Source organism: Parambassis ranga, chromosome 8 (assembly GCF_900634625.1).
Source record: "Parambassis ranga chromosome 8, fParRan2.1, whole genome shotgun sequence".
In the NCBI taxonomy this organism is placed as follows: Eukaryota; Metazoa; Chordata; class Actinopteri; family Ambassidae; genus Parambassis; species Parambassis ranga.
Window position 1 is genome coordinate 12154615 of NC_041029.1, and position 21072 is coordinate 12175686.

Genomic DNA, 21072 nt, shown 5'->3' on the forward strand with positions numbered 1-21072 from the left:
GCATTAAAAACTCCCATGTAAAGAAAACTCCAATTGAGACACCAATGCAGGCATGTCTTTGTTTATATACAACAATGTCCATCCATAAGATATCAGAAAGCACAAAAATGAGAAAATATCTTTAAAATAAAACACCTGATGAGTAGTATTTTTCATTATAGTTTGTCAGGTGTTAGTTCAAACCAGCGTGTTTCATTCAGATACACTGTAAGAAATCTGTTTAATACACAAACCTCTGTGGTCAAGTCTGGACTTTAGACATCAGGCAACTCATGATAAATGTGAACATTGGATTTATGGAAGAATCAGGAATAGACTTTCAAACCATATTTTAAAACAGTGTATTGCAGCTTGTGCTATAGAGTTGATATCTGTGCATATAATAAGGAAGCATTTTTTTTACCTGTTGTTTCAAAAAATGTAACAAAGATATTATTGGAGTCCTGCAGTGTGAGTGAGCGGTCTGCAGATTGTGATCTGCCTTAGACAAAGAGCTGCTCGTCCTTTCCTGAGTGGCTACGTCTCAGCTTCAGACCGGACAGGATCTTCTGGGCTGGTGAAGTCAAAATGTGCTCAACAGTTTTTGGTGACTGACACAGAGCGTGACTCTGCTCAGCACCCTGTCTGTAATCGGTCAGATTTGTGTTCTGGTCAGCTTGACACCCTGCTGCCACCTTCTGAGCGGACTGCTGCTGTGTGCTGGGTGATGCTGCAGCTGCAGGTAATGAAAATGTCGTGTCGAGTCCCAGCATGTACTGCACGACCTCGCGAGGGCTTAGCGGAGTGTCCACTCTACCGTCCGTGCCACTAGTGATCTGGTGGGGGTGGTGTGTGTTCTCATAGTGGACATCTAAGTTCTGAGAGAGTCTCTGTGTGCTCGGCTCAGGAGAGGAGCTGCGGCTGCTGTCTGCGCTGCCCGGATAACTCCTGGCTAGAGTTGCAGGCTGTCTGGCTGCACGGCCTGCTGTGTTAGAGAGGCGGGTTACTGGAATGTTATGGCGGTGATACTTCACAGGCTGTCGGATGAAGCGATAGTGTGGCTGGGGCCCTAAATCAGAGGTAGCCTCTCCCACCAACTCACACTGAGGATGATTTGAAGCCCCTCTCACAGCCAGGACTGGGACAGAAAAGGAAGGAAATGCAAGATTATTGATTCTAATACAACTGAATGGCTTTCGGGAAATATAAACAAGCACAGAGGCTAAATGACCTCCTGAAAGGTATACAACGTAGAGAAGTTATGTGTGTGTAGCCTTAGAGGAGACACAGAGAAGCAAAGCAAGCAATGAATAGCCCGGAACTTAAAGAGTAAAGATTTCTAACACAAAAGGCTTTACAAACAGAGTGTTTAGTCACACATTGTTTGCTTTACTCCATTAACACAACAGCTAATCCACTCAATTCAACTAGTTACAGAACTACACAACACCAAAAGGAAGTCCTATTTCTAAAAATATGTTGAGGAACTGTGAAAAAAAAAAGAGAGACCTACAACTATCAGTTGTATCAGATACTCTGCACGCAGAGTATCTGATACTTAGAAAGTATCTGGGAGCTGTGTGTATACAACATTTAATAACTAATGATACTGAAAAGGACAATATCTATAAACTATATCAAAAGTTGAACTTTGGATTCAGTTCAGCTGGTCTGGTAAGAAGTAACTGCTCTACACAGCCACATCCTGCCTACCTGCTCTCTCATTGTCTTCAGGGCTGAGCTGGTCCACTGCCTCATTGGACGAAGACTTGTCAGATATATAACCTTCACTTGAATCTCTCTTGATTGTTCGACTCTGTTGGAATGACACACGTTAAATGGTGGATTCCATGCCACGTCTAATCCTGCAGCACTACGGAAAAAGACTTCTTAGTCTGGCTCCTTTACATGAGGTGAAAATGTAATGCCGGATTAGAAACCCCACACAAGACAGGTGGTTCTATTTTTGTAGTAGTAGTTGTTTAATGCAAAAGTCCATAGTGTTGATAAAGCAGAGAAGTGAATTGTACACACTGTAACACCTGAGAAAAGGTCATGCAGAGTCCAATGAGGAGTGGAAATGCAGCAGCTGTCCATCTTGTTAATCCTCACAGAATAAACGTGAGGTTTATTCTGCCAAAGCCAAGCGACTGAGGATGACTACTTAAAAAAGGAACTAATTCTCAGAAAGCCCTGCAACCTCGAATGCACCAGCAACTACTGAGAAGGACTTACTTCTAGTGAGTGAGGCCGCTCTCTGGAGGAGGTCTCATGTTCTGAACCAGCGTAAACGACCGACCCATCCAGGGGACAGGAAGCTCTGGGAGGGGTGTCTGGAAGAGGTGCAGTCGGGGCGGGGGGAGGGGGTGTGTTGGCTCTCTGCTCCAGGCCGAACACCTTGTTGTGGTGTGTGATAAGGAACTCAACAAGCATGGCCTGGTAGCTGGTCTCCAACAGGGCAATCATTGACATGTCCGTAGACACCAGAGGGCGCAGTAATGTTGGGCCGAACACAATGCCTAAATTGCTGGGGGACATCTTGTTCTCACAGTTCTCTGAAACTCTGTGAAGACAAAGAAAGCTTGATATAGAAACTAAAAGGATGTTCCAGTGAAGAGTTATAAGAGATCAGATGCATGCTCACTTCTGCAGATGACAGATGAGGTGCTGCAAAGTGCTGAAGCAATATGGAGGAAGTTTCTGTAGTAGCTTTTGCAGGTTGTGAATGATGTCCATGATCTCATTAGTGTCTGATGAAGGCTCCCTTTCACACAGGTGTTGAATGGTTTTCCCGACCGAAATGAAGTCGTTGTACAGGTCAAACGTTAGTAATGGCTCAGGGAGCTGAGATGATGATGAGAGATGATATGATTATTCACTTAGACATGAGACAGGCTGCACTGCTGTGCAGACGTTAACATAACTCCTGTACCTCCTTGAAGAAGTGCTTGAGGATGGAGGTGATGTCATGAGGTGAGAGTCCACCATCACTGAGGTCCACCTGCTCCTTTTGCGTCTCAAAGGCCTGACACAGCTTTTGGATGCGGGGCTTTGACCCACTCACACGATACACCCCCTTTGAAGACAGACACTTATATTAGATCACACTTCACTCATGACAGCCTCAGTGTTTAGATCACTGTGTAATAATACCTGTACGGAGAGAGCACGTTTCTCAATCTCAGAGGTGCAGTGCAGCACCACAAAGGGCACCTCATCTGCTCTGTCCCGTGGCAGCAGAGCCAGGTCCACCCCGAACACCGTCCCCCTCCTGTGTTCACACTCCAGCTGAAACACCTCCATGCACTTCCTGTGCAAAGCCAGCCCACACTAAAACAAGAGAAAAGAACAGTTTGTTATTAGTTAATACAGTATGTTAATCTGAGCTGCAGCTCTTCTCACAATGTCTCATGTATACACCTCATACCTCCTCACATTCAACACCACTGACAACAATGTAGTTGTCGCACTGCTTGCACTTGACCATCTTGCTCTTCATTTTCTTGAGTCGGTGTGTTAGTGCAGCTCGAGATATTGTGCGTGTTTTGACTGGCTGGCTTTCAATGTACTCTGCAGCAAGAGGAAGAATGTTTAATGTTGTTGTCTGTAATGTTGTCTGATACTAAAAGGGAGGTAACCAACCTGATTCTGACCCCACATCCCTGTCGTCCAGGTCGTCTGATGACACTGTCAAACTGGATGCAGTTTTTGGCAGCCTCCTATTGTTATGAGCTTCAGTGACAGAGGAAAGCAAAAAAAAATGTTCTGCAAGGATTTAAATCTCATGCAAATGAGAAAGAAAGTTTGATTTCTGCTTACCAGGGCTGGACAGTGATTCCAAACTGCCTCCAAAACTGTCGTTGTCACTGTAGCCTGTTCTCTCTGAAGTGCAAAAAACACACTAATTAAATTCAAGGAGAACCTGCGTAGCGTTATTACAGTCATAGGCCAATCATCTTACTGCCATCACTGTGTCGTCTGTGAGTGATATCCTCTAACATTTGTGAGTCCAGCAGAGTGTTCAAAGTGTGGCTGGTTTTTCGTTTGTGCCTTTCAAATAAAAAAAGAAACAAAGTGGAATCATTCTTTTGTTATCATGGATTCTTCTTTTTTAAAAAGCTGCATATATGTTTTATCAACAGTGGAAACAAATGTAGCTCAGATTAACGTACACTTTTCCATGAGGAACATACTCCTGGAAGGAGAAGATTTGGAGAGGCTGCTCGGGGCGACGCTTGCTGAGGATGTAAAGCAGGTAGGACTCGCCGGGCTCCAGAGATCTGCATGTCAACTCCAGGTTGTGATAGCCAAGCGGGACAGATTCTGTCTGCTGACGTTGGTAGTAGAACATGTTGACAGTGACCTAGTGCAACAAGGAGACACAATGTGAAAACAAAGGTCGCATACAGTAAGGCTGCATTGAATTGGTATTGTATCGTGCATCCTGTATTTATCCTAGAACATGTATGACCTCAAACCCACCTCCTTGAGCACAGTGTCTCCCTGACATATGAGCTTGCGGGTGTGAGAAATAATTCTTTCTTTGACTTTAATTAACTCTTCCTGGTGGATCCTGGCATCACTCACACATTGTCTATAAAGAAGCTCTGCCTCCAGCACCTGGTAAATACAGAGAAACGACTTCAGAGCTGCCATATAGTCACAGACCAGTGTTTTAGAAAACAGTATTTGAATTTTATGTTGAACATAATCTCTATATGTATTGTGTTTACTTTAGTCTGGGCTTCATCCTTGGACTTCCTCCTCTTATCCAGGGTTTTGATTCCAGGTGCCTCATCAGCAGCTTTAGCAGAGACAGCTTTAGCCTTTTCTAGCTCATCGCACCTCTGGAAGTACTGCTGTTTGGCCTTTTTTAAAGCAGTCACCGCTTCATTCTAAAAACATGAAAGAAAGTGTTTTTTTACTGACACAGACATCCACAATTTAAACACATGCCCTGCATACATGAGTTAACACAGAGTTCACTTACCATTTTCCGCTGCTCTTTCGCCCACTGCTCTTTAAACTCCCTGCGCCACTTATCAATCTCATTCCTCTTGGCAGCCAAGGACTTTGGGACAGAGACACTCAATCAAACACATCTGCCTCCAAAGGACATTGAGGCTTGAACTTTTGTATGTGTGTGGACATCTATACCTGGTAACACCGGTTTTGTATCAGTTCAGAAGTCCTTCTCGAGGTCACACTGTTCTTGATGTCCTGCTCCAGAGCCATGGTGTATATGTACTGCAGCGGCATCATTTCCTGATCAGGCATGAATAAATGTACACAGCTTGCTTTAGGCTACATATAGACAAAATAAAATAAAATGTTACAAGCACTAGTATAGGAATTAGTTACAATAACATCAATACCTGCAGCGCCACAGTGGCCCTTGCCCCTTCTGCTGTCTTCATTACATTTTTTGCAAATTCTTGTTCTGTCAAAAAAAATAACCACAATGGTTTTATTCACCACAAAATATGTTATTACATGTTATTATTACAAAAAATAGTACATCAAGAGAGAGACAAGCAGATTAGGACTATTACCTAACCAAATTATTACTATTAATGTGTGGTCAGTTTTAGTGACATACCTGTTTGCCCCCTCACAACTAGAATTTGATAGTTTTGACTTTAATCTGATTTATCAGTGGATTTACATGAAACAGCTTTGTTGACTTCAGCAAATAGGTGTATTTATGGGCTCATTTATTTTAACTGCTTATGTCATAGGTTTGTGAAAACAGCACTGAATTTATACTTAGAGGGAAGTCACAGTGTCAGTGTGTGACTGAACTCCACTCTGCACCAGCAGCTATTGCCTAACACAGCTGAGTGTAGGGGCTGCACCGGCTGTGCTGTGGCTCTGTTTCACGATTGCTGCAGATAGACTGGCATGCTGCACAGTGCACATAGTGCACCAAAGGCACCCCATCTCCTTTATTACACAGCTTATCTGCCCTTTAATCCTTTCTGTGTCCTTGTGTACCATGCTTAGCTTCTCCAAATTAGGCAACACCCATGTATCTAGTCACACAATATAGTTTGATAACCCGAAGCGTGTAAATAACTGTATAGTGGATAAATAATAAAAATTATTCGACGATGTAGACTAAATACTTTTTGTATTTTGTAAGTAATTTATAATACCAGCTCCTGTGTGCAGTTTATATTTAAATGCAACATCCCTTGGACAAAATGTGCATGTTTCTTGCTTACCCAAGCTGATTCTCTTCTCCATCCAGGCAAGGAGGTCTTTGGCATAACGGCACCACATCTTGGCGTATTGCAGAGCCATCTCCACCCCATCTTCGCAGCGACAGAGGGCCAGGTCAGCATCCTGGGCTGTGAGGGAGTACATCAGCATCACTGAAGGGTCCGCAGACACAGAGCTTTACCCAGGGGTCACACCCAGGTATCTGCCGGGCTACATCCCATAGCTCACCACACGTGGAGCCTCAAAGAAATGCTATTTTATTCTCGAGAAACAACCCTAAGCTTAGAAATTAAGACCATCAAACATCAAATGTCTTTTCTTAAAAGAAGTTGGCACACAAACCCAAAACAGGAAATAATTGCATAGGGCAGTCCATAACTCCTCTTTAGAGTAACGGTCCTTTCCAGAAGGTCACAGTCAACTGCAGGTATCTCAGGTAAACACAAATAATGTATAATGTTCTATAAATAGTCCACCTAGTAAATGCAATGGCAGTATGACCTGAGAGTGGATGGTTTGTTACAGACCTAACGACTTCAGCTAAGTAACTTCCCTCCACTCCCCCTTTTCCACTCCTGGCCTGGCCCCTCCCCCTCACACCTGCTAAAGTCTAGTCAGCAGCAAAACACAGAGCCAGTAGGCAGTATCAGACACGGCCATGTCTTGTATGTAGGCAGGGCGTTGACATGACAACCGCTCTTCTTCCCCTGTGACTCACAGCAGCACTGGGTGAGAAAGATGCACAGTGACTGTCACATGGTCTGTAAAATCTCCCCACACACCACTTTCTATTTTCCTCTCTAATTCCTAGCACAACTTTAGCAAAATATGTCATTACTTAATTTTTTTTCAGATGTCAACTTAGAGACTGTGTTTTTAAATAGGCAAGCACGCACTGCCTCAGACTTCCTCACTCTGTATTTTATTCTGCATTGTTCCTTTAAACAGACGCCAAGGGTTAGACAAAAAATAAACATGGTGATAATCTCCTCTTTCTTCAATCAGAGCAAAAATACAGAACAAGCTATTCCAGTGGAATGATGGACTTGTGGCAATGCTGTGTGCTGTGTGCTAAGCTTGACCTCTCTTAGCCTTTCCTCTCTGTATTTTGGGTTACAAGGAGAGCTCTGAGCTCTCTCAGAAATCAGATTCTGTGGCCTCAACTCTGCAGTATGTGGATTGTGAGGGTAATCCCAGTCAGGTCCAGATTGCGTGGTGATGGGTTTTAGAGGAGCATACAGTGAGGTTTACTTCCTGGTGTGTGAGCCAAGGGGGTTGGGTGGGAAAGGCTTTTCTGGAGAAAAGACACTTTACTACAAGTCAGTTTAATACTGACTTCTTTGCTGTTTAAATTGCCTGTTTTCAATACTATCTGTTTCTGTAATTCCACATGTCTTACTGTGTGCTGTGACCTGCCGCACACTGTAAAACTGAAACTATCTGACTCACTTTTGGCATTTACTGCCTAGCTCCTCTATCATTCTATCTTCCCCTCCGTCTCACATAAAAACTAAGAGCAGCTGGCTCCCGCTTTAATCCCCTGCCTTTATCCTAATCTCGTTACAGCAGGGCAATTACAACTCACGGCTAATTATAAGAAAATAACTACAGATTGAACAAGTGCCACAGACAGCAGTTCCTGGTGCTTCTAATGACCTGATGGGATGATGGATGTCACCAAAAGGTAATCAGGTGATTAAACCAGTGACCACTACAATGAGTCTGGCTTGTTGGTGACGTACAGGGCATGATATAGACTAAAACCCACAATACACACACTGCCACACCAATTTTTGTTCTCACACACATACCTGATTGGTTTCCGTCATTGGCTTCAACACGTATTTGTAAAGAAGCTGCATCCTCATTCTGCAGGAAAAAAAGACATTTTGCTATCAAACCACAATAATCCAATAAAAACACACCTGCGAGCAACCCAACCTGAGCCATTTATCTCTTACAGCTGCATCCTGTTGCTCTGTGAGCTCTGCACTCTCTGAAGAGATGGACTCTGACAAGGACTGCGAGTCGATGTCTGCCAGCAGATCATCTCCAGTACTAACGAACGGAACATTGACAGATAAATATTCAGTCAAACAGTCACACATAAGGAACAGACTGTATGCAAGATTGAATAAATACAGGTGTAAGAAATACAAACTGCATAAGTAACTGGTCTGGACTCAACTTTATGCGATCCAATAAACAGAGCTGTTTCTATGAAGTTCCTACAAATTTAATAACCAATCTCAGTATGTTAATAACTCCAGAGAAAAGACTTGTTCTCACGTAAGTACGTGAGTTTTGGCCAAAATAAGCTGCACAATATTGTCATAATATTGGCAAAATGCAATATCATGTATTCTTTCCAATATCCTCCAAATTATTTTCAGAATTACATGAGAAGAGAAACATGACATCGCTAACAGTTAATAAATAAACTTTTACTCAAAGCTTTGTTTTTACATAGAATTAAGGGAATTGTGTTTGTGTTGGGTGACTATAGCTAAAAAATGACTTTATAATATATCAAGAGAAAAGAGAAGATTATTTTTGAGAAATGTATGTACGTAAATGTCACTTACGAAGAAATTAAAGATAAATCAAGATTATCAAAATCTCTGAAGATCTCACTGTATCGCTTGGTTTCAGATCTATGTTGAACCTTCTTTACGTCTGAAATGGGAAACAGAGAAACATGAATGAATAGGATTGTTCCAGGGCTGACGTGGAACTGAGGACTCAGACGCAGGAACAGATTCAGTGGCAGGCAGATATCCAATGTCTATTACAGGGTTTTCTACATAAAGGACAGTCCAACACAGGCACAAGAGGGTTAGGCAGAATCAGAGTTAGAGACGTTAACTAAGGTTCAAACAAACAAATGATAACATGTCTAGGCAAAGGTACAAAGAGGCAAAAAACTCCTGGCAAGGAGTGAGGGGAGACACAGACATTAACACAGAAGGAAAGGGAAGACAATGAGACACAAATGGAAAACATGAGGGTGGGGCAGGTAATTAGCGGGAGGAGGGAGCACACGAGGAGAGGAAGACAAGACACCTGAAACAAGAGGGAGGTTAATAACTTCAAAATAAAAGCAGAAACAAAATAAGACAGACTTTCAAAATACTAGGCCATATGGGCCATGTTGAAGAGATCCTAAAATATGATCCTCACCACCTCTTTTGTAGTACTGGGATATGTATTACGAATTATAAATAAGACTGAGCTTTGACCTACTTGATACTAGTCAACATGTTTGTCATGTGGTTTGTTTCTGCACGTCTTCCTAGCTGTTCAACAAATGCTTGTATGTATGCATGTACAAAGCACATCTATGTAAACACTTGTTAAAAAAAACAAGAAAAGTTCCTCTTCTGAAGTCATATCAGCATTTCCTTAATTTTTAAGAAAACTGTAACTTGGACTTATATATATATATAATGTGGAAGAATGTGTTGCATTTTGATAATAAAACCTCAAACGTTTGTGCTTCTACTTCACCTTCTGACACACAAAAATGTTAAAAACATATTAAGTTAAAGCCGGTGCAAAAAACGAGAAGAAGAAATCTCTCTCTGAGATGTGCCTCCATTTTGGTCAACCACATCCTGCTTGCAGTTTGTGTCATGTCCTATAATGAACACTGAGTCCTTGTTTTTTTTTACACCAGCAGAGTTGTAGTGCAAGAATGACATCTGAGAAGGCGTTTTAAGCAAAATTTGAACACGTACAAAACTGTACTCAAACGGGAACAAAACAAAACGTGACTGCATTGTTACAGCCTGCCTGCAGTATTTGTCATGACTGCAACACGTTTTTCATTCAGAACTGACGGTGTGAACAGCACTTCAATAGGAAGTTTTACCAACTGTCAAATGACAGCTTAAGCAAATAATCTTAGACTAAACATTGCCATATCCCCAGCAAAATACAGAAGTCGAAGAAAAAAAAGACAGAACAACGAGGTAAAATGCAGAGTTCACCAGAGGAAGTTCACCAACACTTGTTTGACTAAGAGGATGCCGCATAGCATCGAACTAGCTCCTGACAGTTACACAGAGTAACCAGGCATATACCATTACAGCACTGTCAGCATATTTCTTATCAACTCATACCAAGAGAATATGTATCTATTTAAAGCCATTTTACCCCCTCCACCAAGATAAATAAATAAATAAATACAGAAAATAAAATAAAATGAAAATAAAATGCATTTACACTGATTTAAAGCCCAGGGTAAAAGCCAACATTTCTTCAATATGACCTCCAGGCGCTCTGTCCTTTGTGCTCACCTGTAGCTTGAGTAGACTCCTTTGGGATCGGATCTTCTTCCATTTCTACTCTTATCACCACAGCAGCCAGACCATGCTCTGACCCCTGAGGTCACACTACAATGCACAGTAAGTACAGCACAATTCAGATGGCAGGAAATCTGCACACACTTAGAAATAAATCACTAGCACTCAAACTCTTGAGCTTGCTGCCGATTAGGCTCTGAAAATGATCTTCCTCTGGTAGAGTGGAGGTTGGCCAATGTTTTCATCATCAAAAGAAGAGGAAGTGTGGCTTACTGTCACTGTAGGCCCCACCTACGCTATCTCACCATAAATAGCGAGAAAATGTAACATTCGTCTGCCGTGTACGTGACAGATGCTAAAATCAAACCTCATAACCCCTCAGCACTTTTTAATAACTGCTGTTTTTTACTGTAATGTAAAACTTCTACAGAAACAGCACAACCAATGCTAGAACATGTCTTTGTACCATAAAAATCAGCATGTATTGTAACATTTTTCATTCAGGTGTGGAGCTCCATGTGCTATGGGTATTAAGCATGTTTAAAGCATCTACAAAACTTGTACATATTGTGTTAGAACAGAATAAATACTCCTTGAATATTTGTCACATGACTGCTGGATGCAGTGCACTGAGGATTTTATTTCTACAAATAATTCACCCACATGGTGCATTCAAGGTCCATGCAAAGTTTCTGACTCTTCTTGTCTTTACAGGGTTTTAGTGTTGAACAAATGAGCAATTTGTAAGAAATCTGACACCACTCTAAGTAAAGAAAACACCAGGTGCCGCATCAAACAGATGCTCCCTCAGTCAGACACATTCATCAACCGCTCATTAGCTGTAACATTTAGATGTCACTCTCATGCCCTTTGCTTTTGATTCTCTCCATTATGTGTGTGTTTTCTGTGAGTCCTGCAGCAGAGACTCACCAGCTGTATGTACATCAATCTCAGCAATCAAGCCCTCTACCAATGCTCTGCTCTGTCATGGTCACTCTCTGCAGCCTCTGCCTTCCTTCCTGGATCTCCCGCCTCATCTACTCCCCCTGTGCTCCCTGTACTCCTCTCAGCTTGGCTCACCTTATTTTGACCACGTAACATGTTCTGGTCCTCTACTAACTCACTCCTGCCTCTGTGCCTGGCCTTCATGGTCATTAATATCTGCATTTTAACAGAAAAAAAGTTACACCAGCATATAGTACACAGTAATCAGAAATTCAACCAATTAAAAATATAACATTTTATTGTTTGTTTGTTGCACAGTCAGTGAGTGAATCGCTCCCCAAAAAGTCTCCATATAATGGGCCATGTGACAGGGAACCCATGACAGAATAAATAAGCCGTGAAAAGCATGATGATTCAAACTTAAAAAGTTATCAGATTGACAGACCGGTACTGCTCATTATACCCATACCAAGCTATAGTAAATAATCCTAGTCTGGTTAACATGTCTACAGTGTGATGTTGCACTGAAATACTGGTTGCTACCGGCTGTAAAAACAAACCCATCAAGTGTAGTTTTTGTATGGTTCAGCAAATTTGACACGTCCCCTAAAAAGCAGTAGTCAAATTATTTTGCCAAACACAATAATCAGTTAAAGAGAATTTGATATACAGCATTTCGTTTCTTCAAATGTTCAAATCAATATTGCATTAATATGTTTATTGTGGATGTGGCTGGCTGGGTCCTGTCTGAGGAACTGAAAGGGAACATAAAAGTATGTGCAGGGCTTTGTCTCCCAGACTTGTCATGTCTTGAGCTGGTTTGAGGCACAGGCATATTTCTGTATTCCTGCGATTTTGCGGTGCTATAATAAAAATTTGCAACAAGCATCTAACGTGCTGGTTAACATAGGAAAATGAAAAAGTAAATGTAAAAAAAAACTAGATAAATAATAATAAAGATCTGTTGAAGAAATTGATGTAATTGATGTTGAATGGGTGTATTTGTAGCTCCATTCTCAAAATTATTTAAAAAATTCACAGTAATGTCAAATTAGTCTTGAAAGGTTACAGTCCAATTTCACATAAGTGTTCGTTTCTGTATGACAGACAGAAGTTGGGTACTGCAAATGCCATTTCAAATGGCAAGTCTAGTGCCTTTTTAAATTAAAAACTATGAGCTGACTTAACACGCACATGATCCCTTTTTTATTCATCACATCTGATGAATGAGATCTCTTGATAACCCTAAAAACAAAAACATTTGGAGGTTGTGAAAAAACATATTTCATGCCTACATTTAATAAACGACTCGAAATAAATGACTGAAAAATTATTATTATGTACTCTAAATGACTTTCTGCAGTTCTATCTGGAAAGATTATTGGTATGGTATGTTGTAACTATTTTCCCATTACACTACTTGTAGTTTCAACATTTTGGTTCGATTTGAATTGAAATTGGATGTCACGTCCCTGCTGTGATGGAAAATCAAAGTGATCTAGAATAAAACATGATGAAAAAACTAAAGTTGCTAGTCTTGTGCGCCTTTACATTTTTCAAAGGCTCTGGCTCAGATTCTCTCATAGCTCGTCCCGTGCTGTACTGTCCAAAGGGGACTGCAGCACATCTGAGTTCTGGGCCTCAGTGCTGATCTTGGCCTGCTCGCGAGTTTTTCCTGAGCGTGCTCTGTCCCAGTCTGTACGGACCTTGTCATTGTCCCACACAGTGGAGGTCTCGGTGTCACTGATGTAGCCTGTGTCGCCTGTGTAGTGTGTTGGATACACTAGGAGAGGCTCTGCGGAGAATGCTTTCAGGTCCCTGGTTTCAAACTGGTCCATATAATCAGACCTGTGAAGGAAAAGGCCAGGTCAACAAAACCAAAAGAAGCTTAGTAGAAGTATGTGTTTTGAGTGCGTGTGTAGTTGTGGTAAACACTTACACTGGGTGTTTATTGTACATTATAGGAAGAAACTCATCCACAGGTAAAACCCTCTTTAAGGGCTCTGCTCTCAAAAGCTTCTGAGCGCCCTTTAATGACATCATATAACCTAGCGTCCAATATGAATAGTCTGCTTCCACTATGCTGCGTACATTTGGCACTGCTTTCTCTGGGTGAGCCACTTGCATTCTCTTCCGGCCAATATAACTAGAGACAACAAAGACAACAAAAAAAAACGGTGAGAAGGAGTAGCACCTTAATAAAGTTATAGTTAAAGCTGGCTAAGCTTAAACTGCATGATAATGTCATCTCTAGGTAAACACAGTGAGAGTGGACAGCAACTCATCTGAGCTCCAGAGGGAAAAAAAACAACAGGAGTCCCTGCACACACTGGCAATAAAAACTGATTAATACATATTAATTAATTCAAATTCATACATGAGGCATTTAAAGATTGCACAGGAAGCATGAACTCACATAAGATCCCAATCCAGTCCTTCATTGTCCACTTCACGCATTAAGTTCATCAGGCGGCGTTTGAAGAAGACCTCAAATCGCAGGTCATCTTCAATCACCAGAGAGGTCTGCAGGCCTCGCTCCACAATCTAAGGCCAGACACAGGTTTATTAGTAAGTTGCATTGTTTAATACACAAATGTTCAAATGGCATGCCTCAGGGCTTTACCTCTTTCCAGATGTTGTGGTGGGAGAGAAAACAGCCCAGCTCTCCCTTTGTCAGTGGTCGACCATGATAAGGGTCACTGTATCCAGGGAGCATGTGGATGCCCATTGAATGGATTTCACTGATATTCATAGCTCTGAAATAAAGACAGGAGTAGAAATGGTAAAAAGAAAACACACACAGTGATCACATGGAATCATCAGGCTGAGTGAACTTACTTCCCATCCACAGCTGAAATGACTTTACAGGCAATCTCCTGGTGGTGCAGTGCCCTCAGCATGCGCTGTCTGCGGTCAGCCCGCCTCTTCAGATTTATCATAAACACCTGCACATGCAGCAGGAGCCAGTCAGTGTCATTATAGGTTTCAACAGCAGAGGGAGGCTTTCAGCGCAGAAAATGAAAAGAGGGCCATTTTTGCAGATTCCATCTTCACATCATTCCTTACCTCATCAAAGCCTAGTTTGTCAGGTTGTTTCCTAGGAACACTTATGTGTTTGGAGGGCATCACTGGGGAGTGTCGCACTACACAGTAAGAGGGAAGATGGATGCAGAAATGGTATAAGTGATATGTAGAAACTCATGCTGGAAGTCACTTTAGATGAAGCAGCAGAAAGTAGAATAGTTACTTAAGCCAGACAAAAAACAGAGACAGTGGCAAAGTCATGTTTGAATGCAAACTACTCACCATTAACTTCTAACAGTGTGTGTGTGAAGCTGTCAGCTTCATCCTGTAAAGTATTGTGGGAGCGTAGTGGCACAGGGAAGAAACCATAGGTCTCTCTGTTACATACAAACATTTGAACATCTGTAGAGAGCAGAAGATGGAATTGTAAATCCAAATGTAAGTTGCAGATGGATGATCCAAGTACTGGACTGTATCACACCTGCCATCCGAGCAGAGTATGCAAACACAATGATATCATCAAAAGACCAGCTGTATTCTGGGTGTGGTGGGTGAAAGGCCAGCCTCCTGGAAGCCTCTTTTCTGAGGTCAATCAGGAATGTGGAATGGACCATTGGAACAGCAAAGCAGCCTTTCTTCACCTGTTTCCTCATGGGTAAGTAGGCAGGAGTGCGCTTATAGTAACCCTGCAAGAGAAGGGCTGGTTAACAGCTGATAGGGCTTAACTGTTACGTTTGTATACACACACAGATACCTGGGAGGTCATTCCACACCAGAAGTTTGAATAGGCCGCACGGGATTCAAGCACTGGAGCGATAATGGTCTTATTCTCTTTCATGAGCTTCCAGAGCACATTGGGGTTGGTGAGGAGGTTATCACAATCTGCCAGCTTCACAAAAGAAAGAAGAAAATACTGAGCAGAGCATAAAGATTAAAACTGAGATCCAAGTTACTAGTAAAATATCCACAGACTATTTACTTCTAGTCACAAGGGAGAAATTTAAGAAAGAAGACTAGGAGCACAAAATTATTGCAATTCTGGATGAAATTTTCTTGCAAATTATACCCCACTTTAGCTAGACAATGTGGGCTGGGCTGGGATACAAATAGAAATGTGCACTGTGCTTCAGTTCAGGTTCATGAATCTAAATGAAGATACAATTTAACTTAACAAAGCATAAATCATTTTTTAGCTCACTGTGCCCAACTTAAATTACAGTAGCTAGTAGACTGTTTCTGTCTGTGCTATTACTGACTGACAAAAATAGAGCTAAAGCATTGGCTTAGTGCTTAAAATCGAAACTTTTTTAAACTCTTGTGTCACTGTAAAAAGCAGTTTTATTGACCTACCATAAAGTAGTCTGCCCACATCTCACGAGCCGACTCTAGCGCTACTTGCCGAAGCTTCATAACATGCTCATACCGGGCATCCGGCCACTGCTTCGGACCGTCTTCATCTGCATAACGACTACAGTAGACATGCTGATGTCAGAGGAACAATTCACCTCAAAACTAAAACTCCATATTGAATTGTACATTAAAATTGTTTGGGTTGATTCCAGATATCTGAAACTCACACTACAAACAATCAGAAAAATGTTTAATTTTGGTGTCAGCTGTCCCTTTAAATAGACACACTGTAGTTGTGACCTGGAGAACTCTAGTAAATCACTGACCTGGGTTGTTCCTTTGGCCTCCACTCCACATAATGATACTGGTTCTGTACTTTTGTGAGCCAGTCTTGCAGAATAGCTGTGGTGTTGTCCTCATTATGATCAGTTGCTACCCTGTCAACACAGAGCACAGTTCATGTAAATGAATAAATGGAACTTTTCTACATGAGCATGTTAACAATGGTTGAATGTAGCACAAGAAGCAGGCTGGGCTCAAGCTGAGACCAGAACAGAAAGGTAAAACCATGACTCAAATAACAATAGTCCTGTGTTCACTTTGTGTTAACTCATTGTCAACGGCTGTGGGAAACTAAAAAAAATGTTACTGATACCAACATTGCAAAACACACAGCAGGTGTAGTTGAGAGCAGCCTCTCAAAAGAATAGTATGTGAAAGACACATGCTTGATCCAGCTCTGCCTGTCAGGAAAAAGTGCTACAACACATCCAGTCTTCATTTCATGACCAACAGTCTCTTTTGCAAAAACAACATCTGCACCGCAGCCAGCTGGGTTTGTATTTTACTCATGTAGGTGAGAGCCAGGATGGACTTCACACAGATCTGTGAGAACACTGTAGCTTCTTGCTAAGCTGCTTCTTCCCTGCCCGTCCAACCTTCAAGTCCTTAAACTGTGAATTACACAGAACTTTTCCTGTTTATCTTCAGATAGAACAATATTTATGAAAGCCTAGTTTTTAGTGCTTGTACTCTAAACATACATCTGCGCACGTATGTCACTTGTATCTGGTCTAGTGTTGCTGCTATGGAGCAGAAGAGTGGGTCTAATTGCAGACACTACGCTTTTTCTCAGTCTGAGAATTTGGCTCGTTTGCAAACAGCTGCAAAAAAGCTCCAGAGAACTGCACAGAAAATGCAGTGTTTACAACTCGCCACCCCACCACCCACAAGCACAGAGCTGAGTGTGGGCTCTTTAAGCAAGTAGATAAGTGACTCCTTTCACCTCTTCTGGCTTTTACCTAAGCCATGTAGACAGATGTTTACATTGTCCTGAACATAAATGTGCACAACTGATTACATTAATTGAAAGTCAAGTTTATCACAAAATGACAGATATCAGAATTGTGTCAGGAAAACTGGCAACAGAGGCAGAAGTCTGCATAATATGACTAGATTTCCACTTCACCTGCATTTAGAGTGAAGAGTACAGGCAAACTTTCTCATGTCACTTTATAGAGGGTGATCTTGGGCCTGTTAACATGGATCAGGTTTGTGGCGTTATATTATAAAGAGAAATGGGAAGGAAGGGATGGAGGAAGCTCTCTGAGCATTAGCATTAGCAGACAGGCAGCACAGTCTCCACACTCACTCACGTTATTAGGGCTTGCATGTTAAAATCACACAGCTCCCCTCGTGGCCAAATCAGTCCCCTCCTCGTCCCCTCCCCTCCACGTATACAGATCAATGTAACGCTACCTTGATGAGCACAGTGTCCAGATGTGTTTACCTCTGCCCCCCGCCGAGCAGTGGCTACTCACGGTTGCTTTTACAGGGTTTGTGTGGTCTGACCTCGCTGTTGTTGTGCTAGTTCAAAGTGGAACAGTTACTTTACCCGAAAAGTACTCTGCGCAACACAACTTAGCTTTCTTTCCAAAGCCATCTTGGTTACCCCGTTTACTCACTTCGCCCAATTGTCCAATACTTTTTCTCATGAGAGCTACGCTTTGATAAAACAAGACGTTTCTGACCAGCTAACAAGATGCATTAACTTCACTTATTAGCCGCTTCACTGTTAGCAAACCTTGGAAAAACAACTCACCAGAGAGCCATGCGGTCCTTGGGATAGTTGAGGCGCTCAATAGTACCCAGGAAATACGGCAAGGAATGCTCCGAGTTTCTGCAAATGAGGGCGAGAAGGACCCGTGGAGCGAGGAGCGGAGACTCGGGGCTCCAGCGCTCCTCCGCGAAGTATCCCCAAGCAGGACCGCGGCAGGAGAGGAGCAGGAGCAGCAGGGCGGCGGGGAGGCCGGAGAGCCCGTACATGGCGACTAATAAATTATACAATTTACCAGTAATATGTGGATAGACGGTGGGTGTGGCTCGCTATGAGCTATAGGAAAGTTGTCTCTTTGCTGTGCGTGGTCATCACCAGTAAGGAAAGTCTGTGGCCAGCAGCAGCGGCTCCTGATGTGACAGCAGTGAGAAGCTGACTTTAAAGGGGTGGATGTGTTGAGGTCTTAAAGGGGATGGGCTTCTAAGTCGGTGAACAAATTATCACCTAACATATAAGTTTTTTAATTGGCACATACATGTAGGTTTTCAGAATCGCAGATGTGTGTCTTTATTTGATATTTTACAAAGGATGTTTGAAGAACTACAACAGCTTTCCATTTGTGATCCTGTTTTTTAAGACACAGAGATTTAAATAAGTTGTCTGCTAACAAACTCTGAATGCAACATGTCTCCCCAGTTGATTATCAGTATGTGTATTGTATGTTACAAAACTGACAACCCTTAAAAATACACACAAATGTCCATTAAGTGCTACACAACAAAAGGTTCCTCTCTTTATCCTTTCCCACTGTCTGACCTCTTTAGGAATGTGTTGTTCTTTTTCATTGTTTTTAACACAGTGCTGACCTCCTGCTGACTTAATTGTGCAGCCTGTTTACAGTTTGGCCCCTGAACCTAATCTTTCTACCTGAATAGTTAAGGAAGCTGCTGCAGGCTCATCAACAAGCCAGAACAGCTCGCCACTGGTTGGGAGAACTCGTGCAGCTGGGAATCCTGAACCCTCTCCAGCCTCCAGCACTTCCTGCAAAAAAAAAAATCCACTGTGTTACAATGCAGCACTGTAACATAACCTACATGTTTGATCAAATACTTTGAACGTTACCTTCAGGACGGGTGCCTTGCTCCCTCCTGTTGACACGAAAGCCACACAGCGTGCAGAGTTCACCACAGGGAAAGTCATAGTTACACGCTGTGGCGGTGGTTTGGGAGAGTCACTGATGGGGGCCACGATCTTCTCAGTTTCCTAAATATGGGGTACACACCCACAGTCTGTCATCTATCATATTTCCAAACAGTACCAATGTGAGATGCGTAACTAAAGACTACACTTTCACACTAACATCCAATTATAAAACGCAACATATGGCAGATTATCTTGCAGATGTGTAAGCAGGGACGACAATAAACAGTTATGTATAAATTAAAAGCCAACAGTGACCCACACATAGTGAAGGGAGAGACTTAGAAAAGTACAGGGGATCAGAGTTTTTCTTTTGGTGGAGCAAATCAGGAAACCACATTCAAGAGTATCACGCATCCCTAAATCCCTAAATCCTGCTTCTGCAATAGCAAATTTATTCTATAAATGAGATGTTGCATGAAACACTGTAGAATGCCCTGCAATTAAATGACATGGGGCATTTATAGAAAAGTCTAAAATAGATCATCCCGCCATAGAAATGTGTTGTAAGAAACATGCAATATTTTAAGCTAGAACTAATCCATAGATGCAACAAAGTGAGTTTCTAGATGCTAAATCATAATCTAACCTTTCAATCCTAACAAGGATGCCTTTGTACATCTGTGCACACACAAAGGATGGCAGAAAGCGGTGAAGGGACGACCACTTTATTGATAAATACATTTGCTGTTCTATAAAGTTATCTCTCCATCATGGGTAGCAATCTAGGTAGCATCCTTGACTATGAGAACCGGGAAAAGTCAATGAATTGCAGCCTCACCTCCAGAAGAGGATGGCCTGGAAAGAGTGAACAGGTGTGTCCATCAGGCCCCATACCCAACAGTAACAGGTCAAACACAGGAAAGCTGTCCCCTGGAAAGGCCTGTGTGTTTGAAAATAGCAAAGCAATCTAGTCAAAATCATGCAGGTAATTTAAGTGTAAAATCGTGCAACTGATTGTCACCTCTTTAAGTTTGCAGGTATAATCCTCAGCACACTCGTTCACTGGCAGACAGGAGTTGATTGCCAAGATCCCACAGTCAGGGATGTTGACTTTGGAAAACAGCTGATTCTGAAAAAAAGAAAAGTGCTGCATTATATCTAAAAGTAATAGAATGACTTGCATTAATGCATCATACATGCGAGCTACCTTGTACAGCCCATAAGTGCTCTCTGGATCATCGAAGGACACCAGTCGCTCGTCGCAGAATCCAACCACCCATTTACTGCAGTCCAGATCTGGCAGGACGGGCAGCTCTTTGCTAAGCATGGACACCAGGCTTCCTCCAGAGAGGCCAAGGGTGAACCTCCCACGAGAGCTGATGGCCTTCTCAGCCTGTGATGTCACCAGATGGGCCAGAACTGGGCCAAGCTCCGCTGAAGAGGGGAACACCACAACTCTTCTTGCAGCCATGACAACACTGTGTGAGCAGAACTGACAAGGAAGAAGACAAAGAATGTAGCAATACACAAGGAAGTCCATTACCACATATTTCTGCATATGTCCTCATGATGTGTCACAGTTGATCCTCCATAAATCATCTAAATGACATGTTAATCTGTTGAAGCAAATTTTTAAAACTACTGTTGAGTAAACATTAACACACGACTGAAGTTCAAAAACAGGTTCAAATAAGGACACAACACAGACATTAAGACAATATGAGCAGGGAGCCATGGTGGTATTTACATCCTAAACCAACCAGTCGTGCATTTTTTTACATTAGTTAACACACTCCGAATAACGACGCTTCCTTACCCAGTAGTGGGAGTCTCAATAGGAGATTGTCATGAGGGATTTCAGTCGGAACATTTAGGAAAGTCACTTCCTGAAACGAATTTAACGACAGCCAATCACGTTCTGTCGTAATGCAGCGTGGCATTCTGGTCAATGTAGTCTCAAACTGAACCACAACAACAACACAGCAAAAAGTTAGTCAATCGATTAATAAATTGAAAAGAATGCATTAACAAATAATCAAAGAGAATTTT

The 21072-nt window shown here is 42.1% G+C and overlaps 3 protein-coding genes across 5 annotated transcripts; all 3 read right to left on the reverse strand.

Annotated features, from left to right (window-relative positions):
• Positions 1–45: 45 nt before the first annotated feature.
• On the reverse strand, positions 46–10744 carry gmip (GEM interacting protein). 3 transcript variants are annotated; one of them, XM_028413017.1, is made up of 22 exons: positions 10500–10744; positions 8787–8877; positions 8163–8259; positions 8013–8070; positions 6204–6329; positions 5355–5419; positions 5137–5244; positions 4970–5050; positions 4713–4874; positions 4462–4599; positions 4152–4342; positions 3941–4029; positions 3799–3861; positions 3622–3711; positions 3407–3549; positions 3133–3309; positions 2912–3055; positions 2624–2823; positions 2215–2542; positions 1693–1795; positions 1082–1117; positions 46–961 (listed from the first exon to the last, which is right to left on the reverse strand). In XM_028413017.1, exons 1-22 carry the CDS (start codon positions 10540–10542, stop codon positions 483–485), a joined length of 3012 nt encoding a protein of 1003 aa, XP_028268818.1. In that variant the 5' UTR covers positions 10543–10744; the 3' UTR covers positions 46–482. The 3 variants fall into 3 exon arrangements, with proteins under 3 accessions (XP_028268818.1, XP_028268817.1, XP_028268819.1); XM_028413016.1 differs by having other exon boundaries at positions 46–1117; XM_028413018.1 differs by lacking the exons at positions 46–961; positions 1693–1795 and having other exon boundaries at positions 972–1117.
• A 977-nt stretch (positions 10745–11721) lies between these two features.
• Positions 11722–18335, reverse strand: colgalt1a (collagen beta(1-O)galactosyltransferase 1a). Its single transcript, XM_028413032.1, has 12 exons — positions 17926–18335; positions 16151–16261; positions 15825–15942; positions 15229–15363; positions 14956–15160; positions 14757–14876; positions 14517–14593; positions 14289–14395; positions 14074–14206; positions 13867–13994; positions 13390–13596; positions 11722–13298 (listed from the first exon to the last, which is right to left on the reverse strand). Exons 1-12 carry the CDS (start codon positions 18147–18149, stop codon positions 13031–13033), a joined length of 1833 nt encoding a protein of 610 aa, XP_028268833.1. The 5' UTR covers positions 18150–18335; the 3' UTR covers positions 11722–13030.
• Positions 18336–18422: 87 nt separating this feature from the next.
• pgls (6-phosphogluconolactonase) lies at positions 18423–20930 on the reverse strand. Its single transcript, XM_028413068.1, has 6 exons — positions 20840–20930; positions 20231–20515; positions 20045–20152; positions 19862–19963; positions 19003–19143; positions 18423–18921 (listed from the first exon to the last, which is right to left on the reverse strand). Exons 2-6 carry the CDS (start codon positions 20492–20494, stop codon positions 18775–18777), a joined length of 762 nt encoding a protein of 253 aa, XP_028268869.1. The 5' UTR covers positions 20495–20515; positions 20840–20930; the 3' UTR covers positions 18423–18774.
• Positions 20931–21072: the final 142 nt, after the last annotated feature.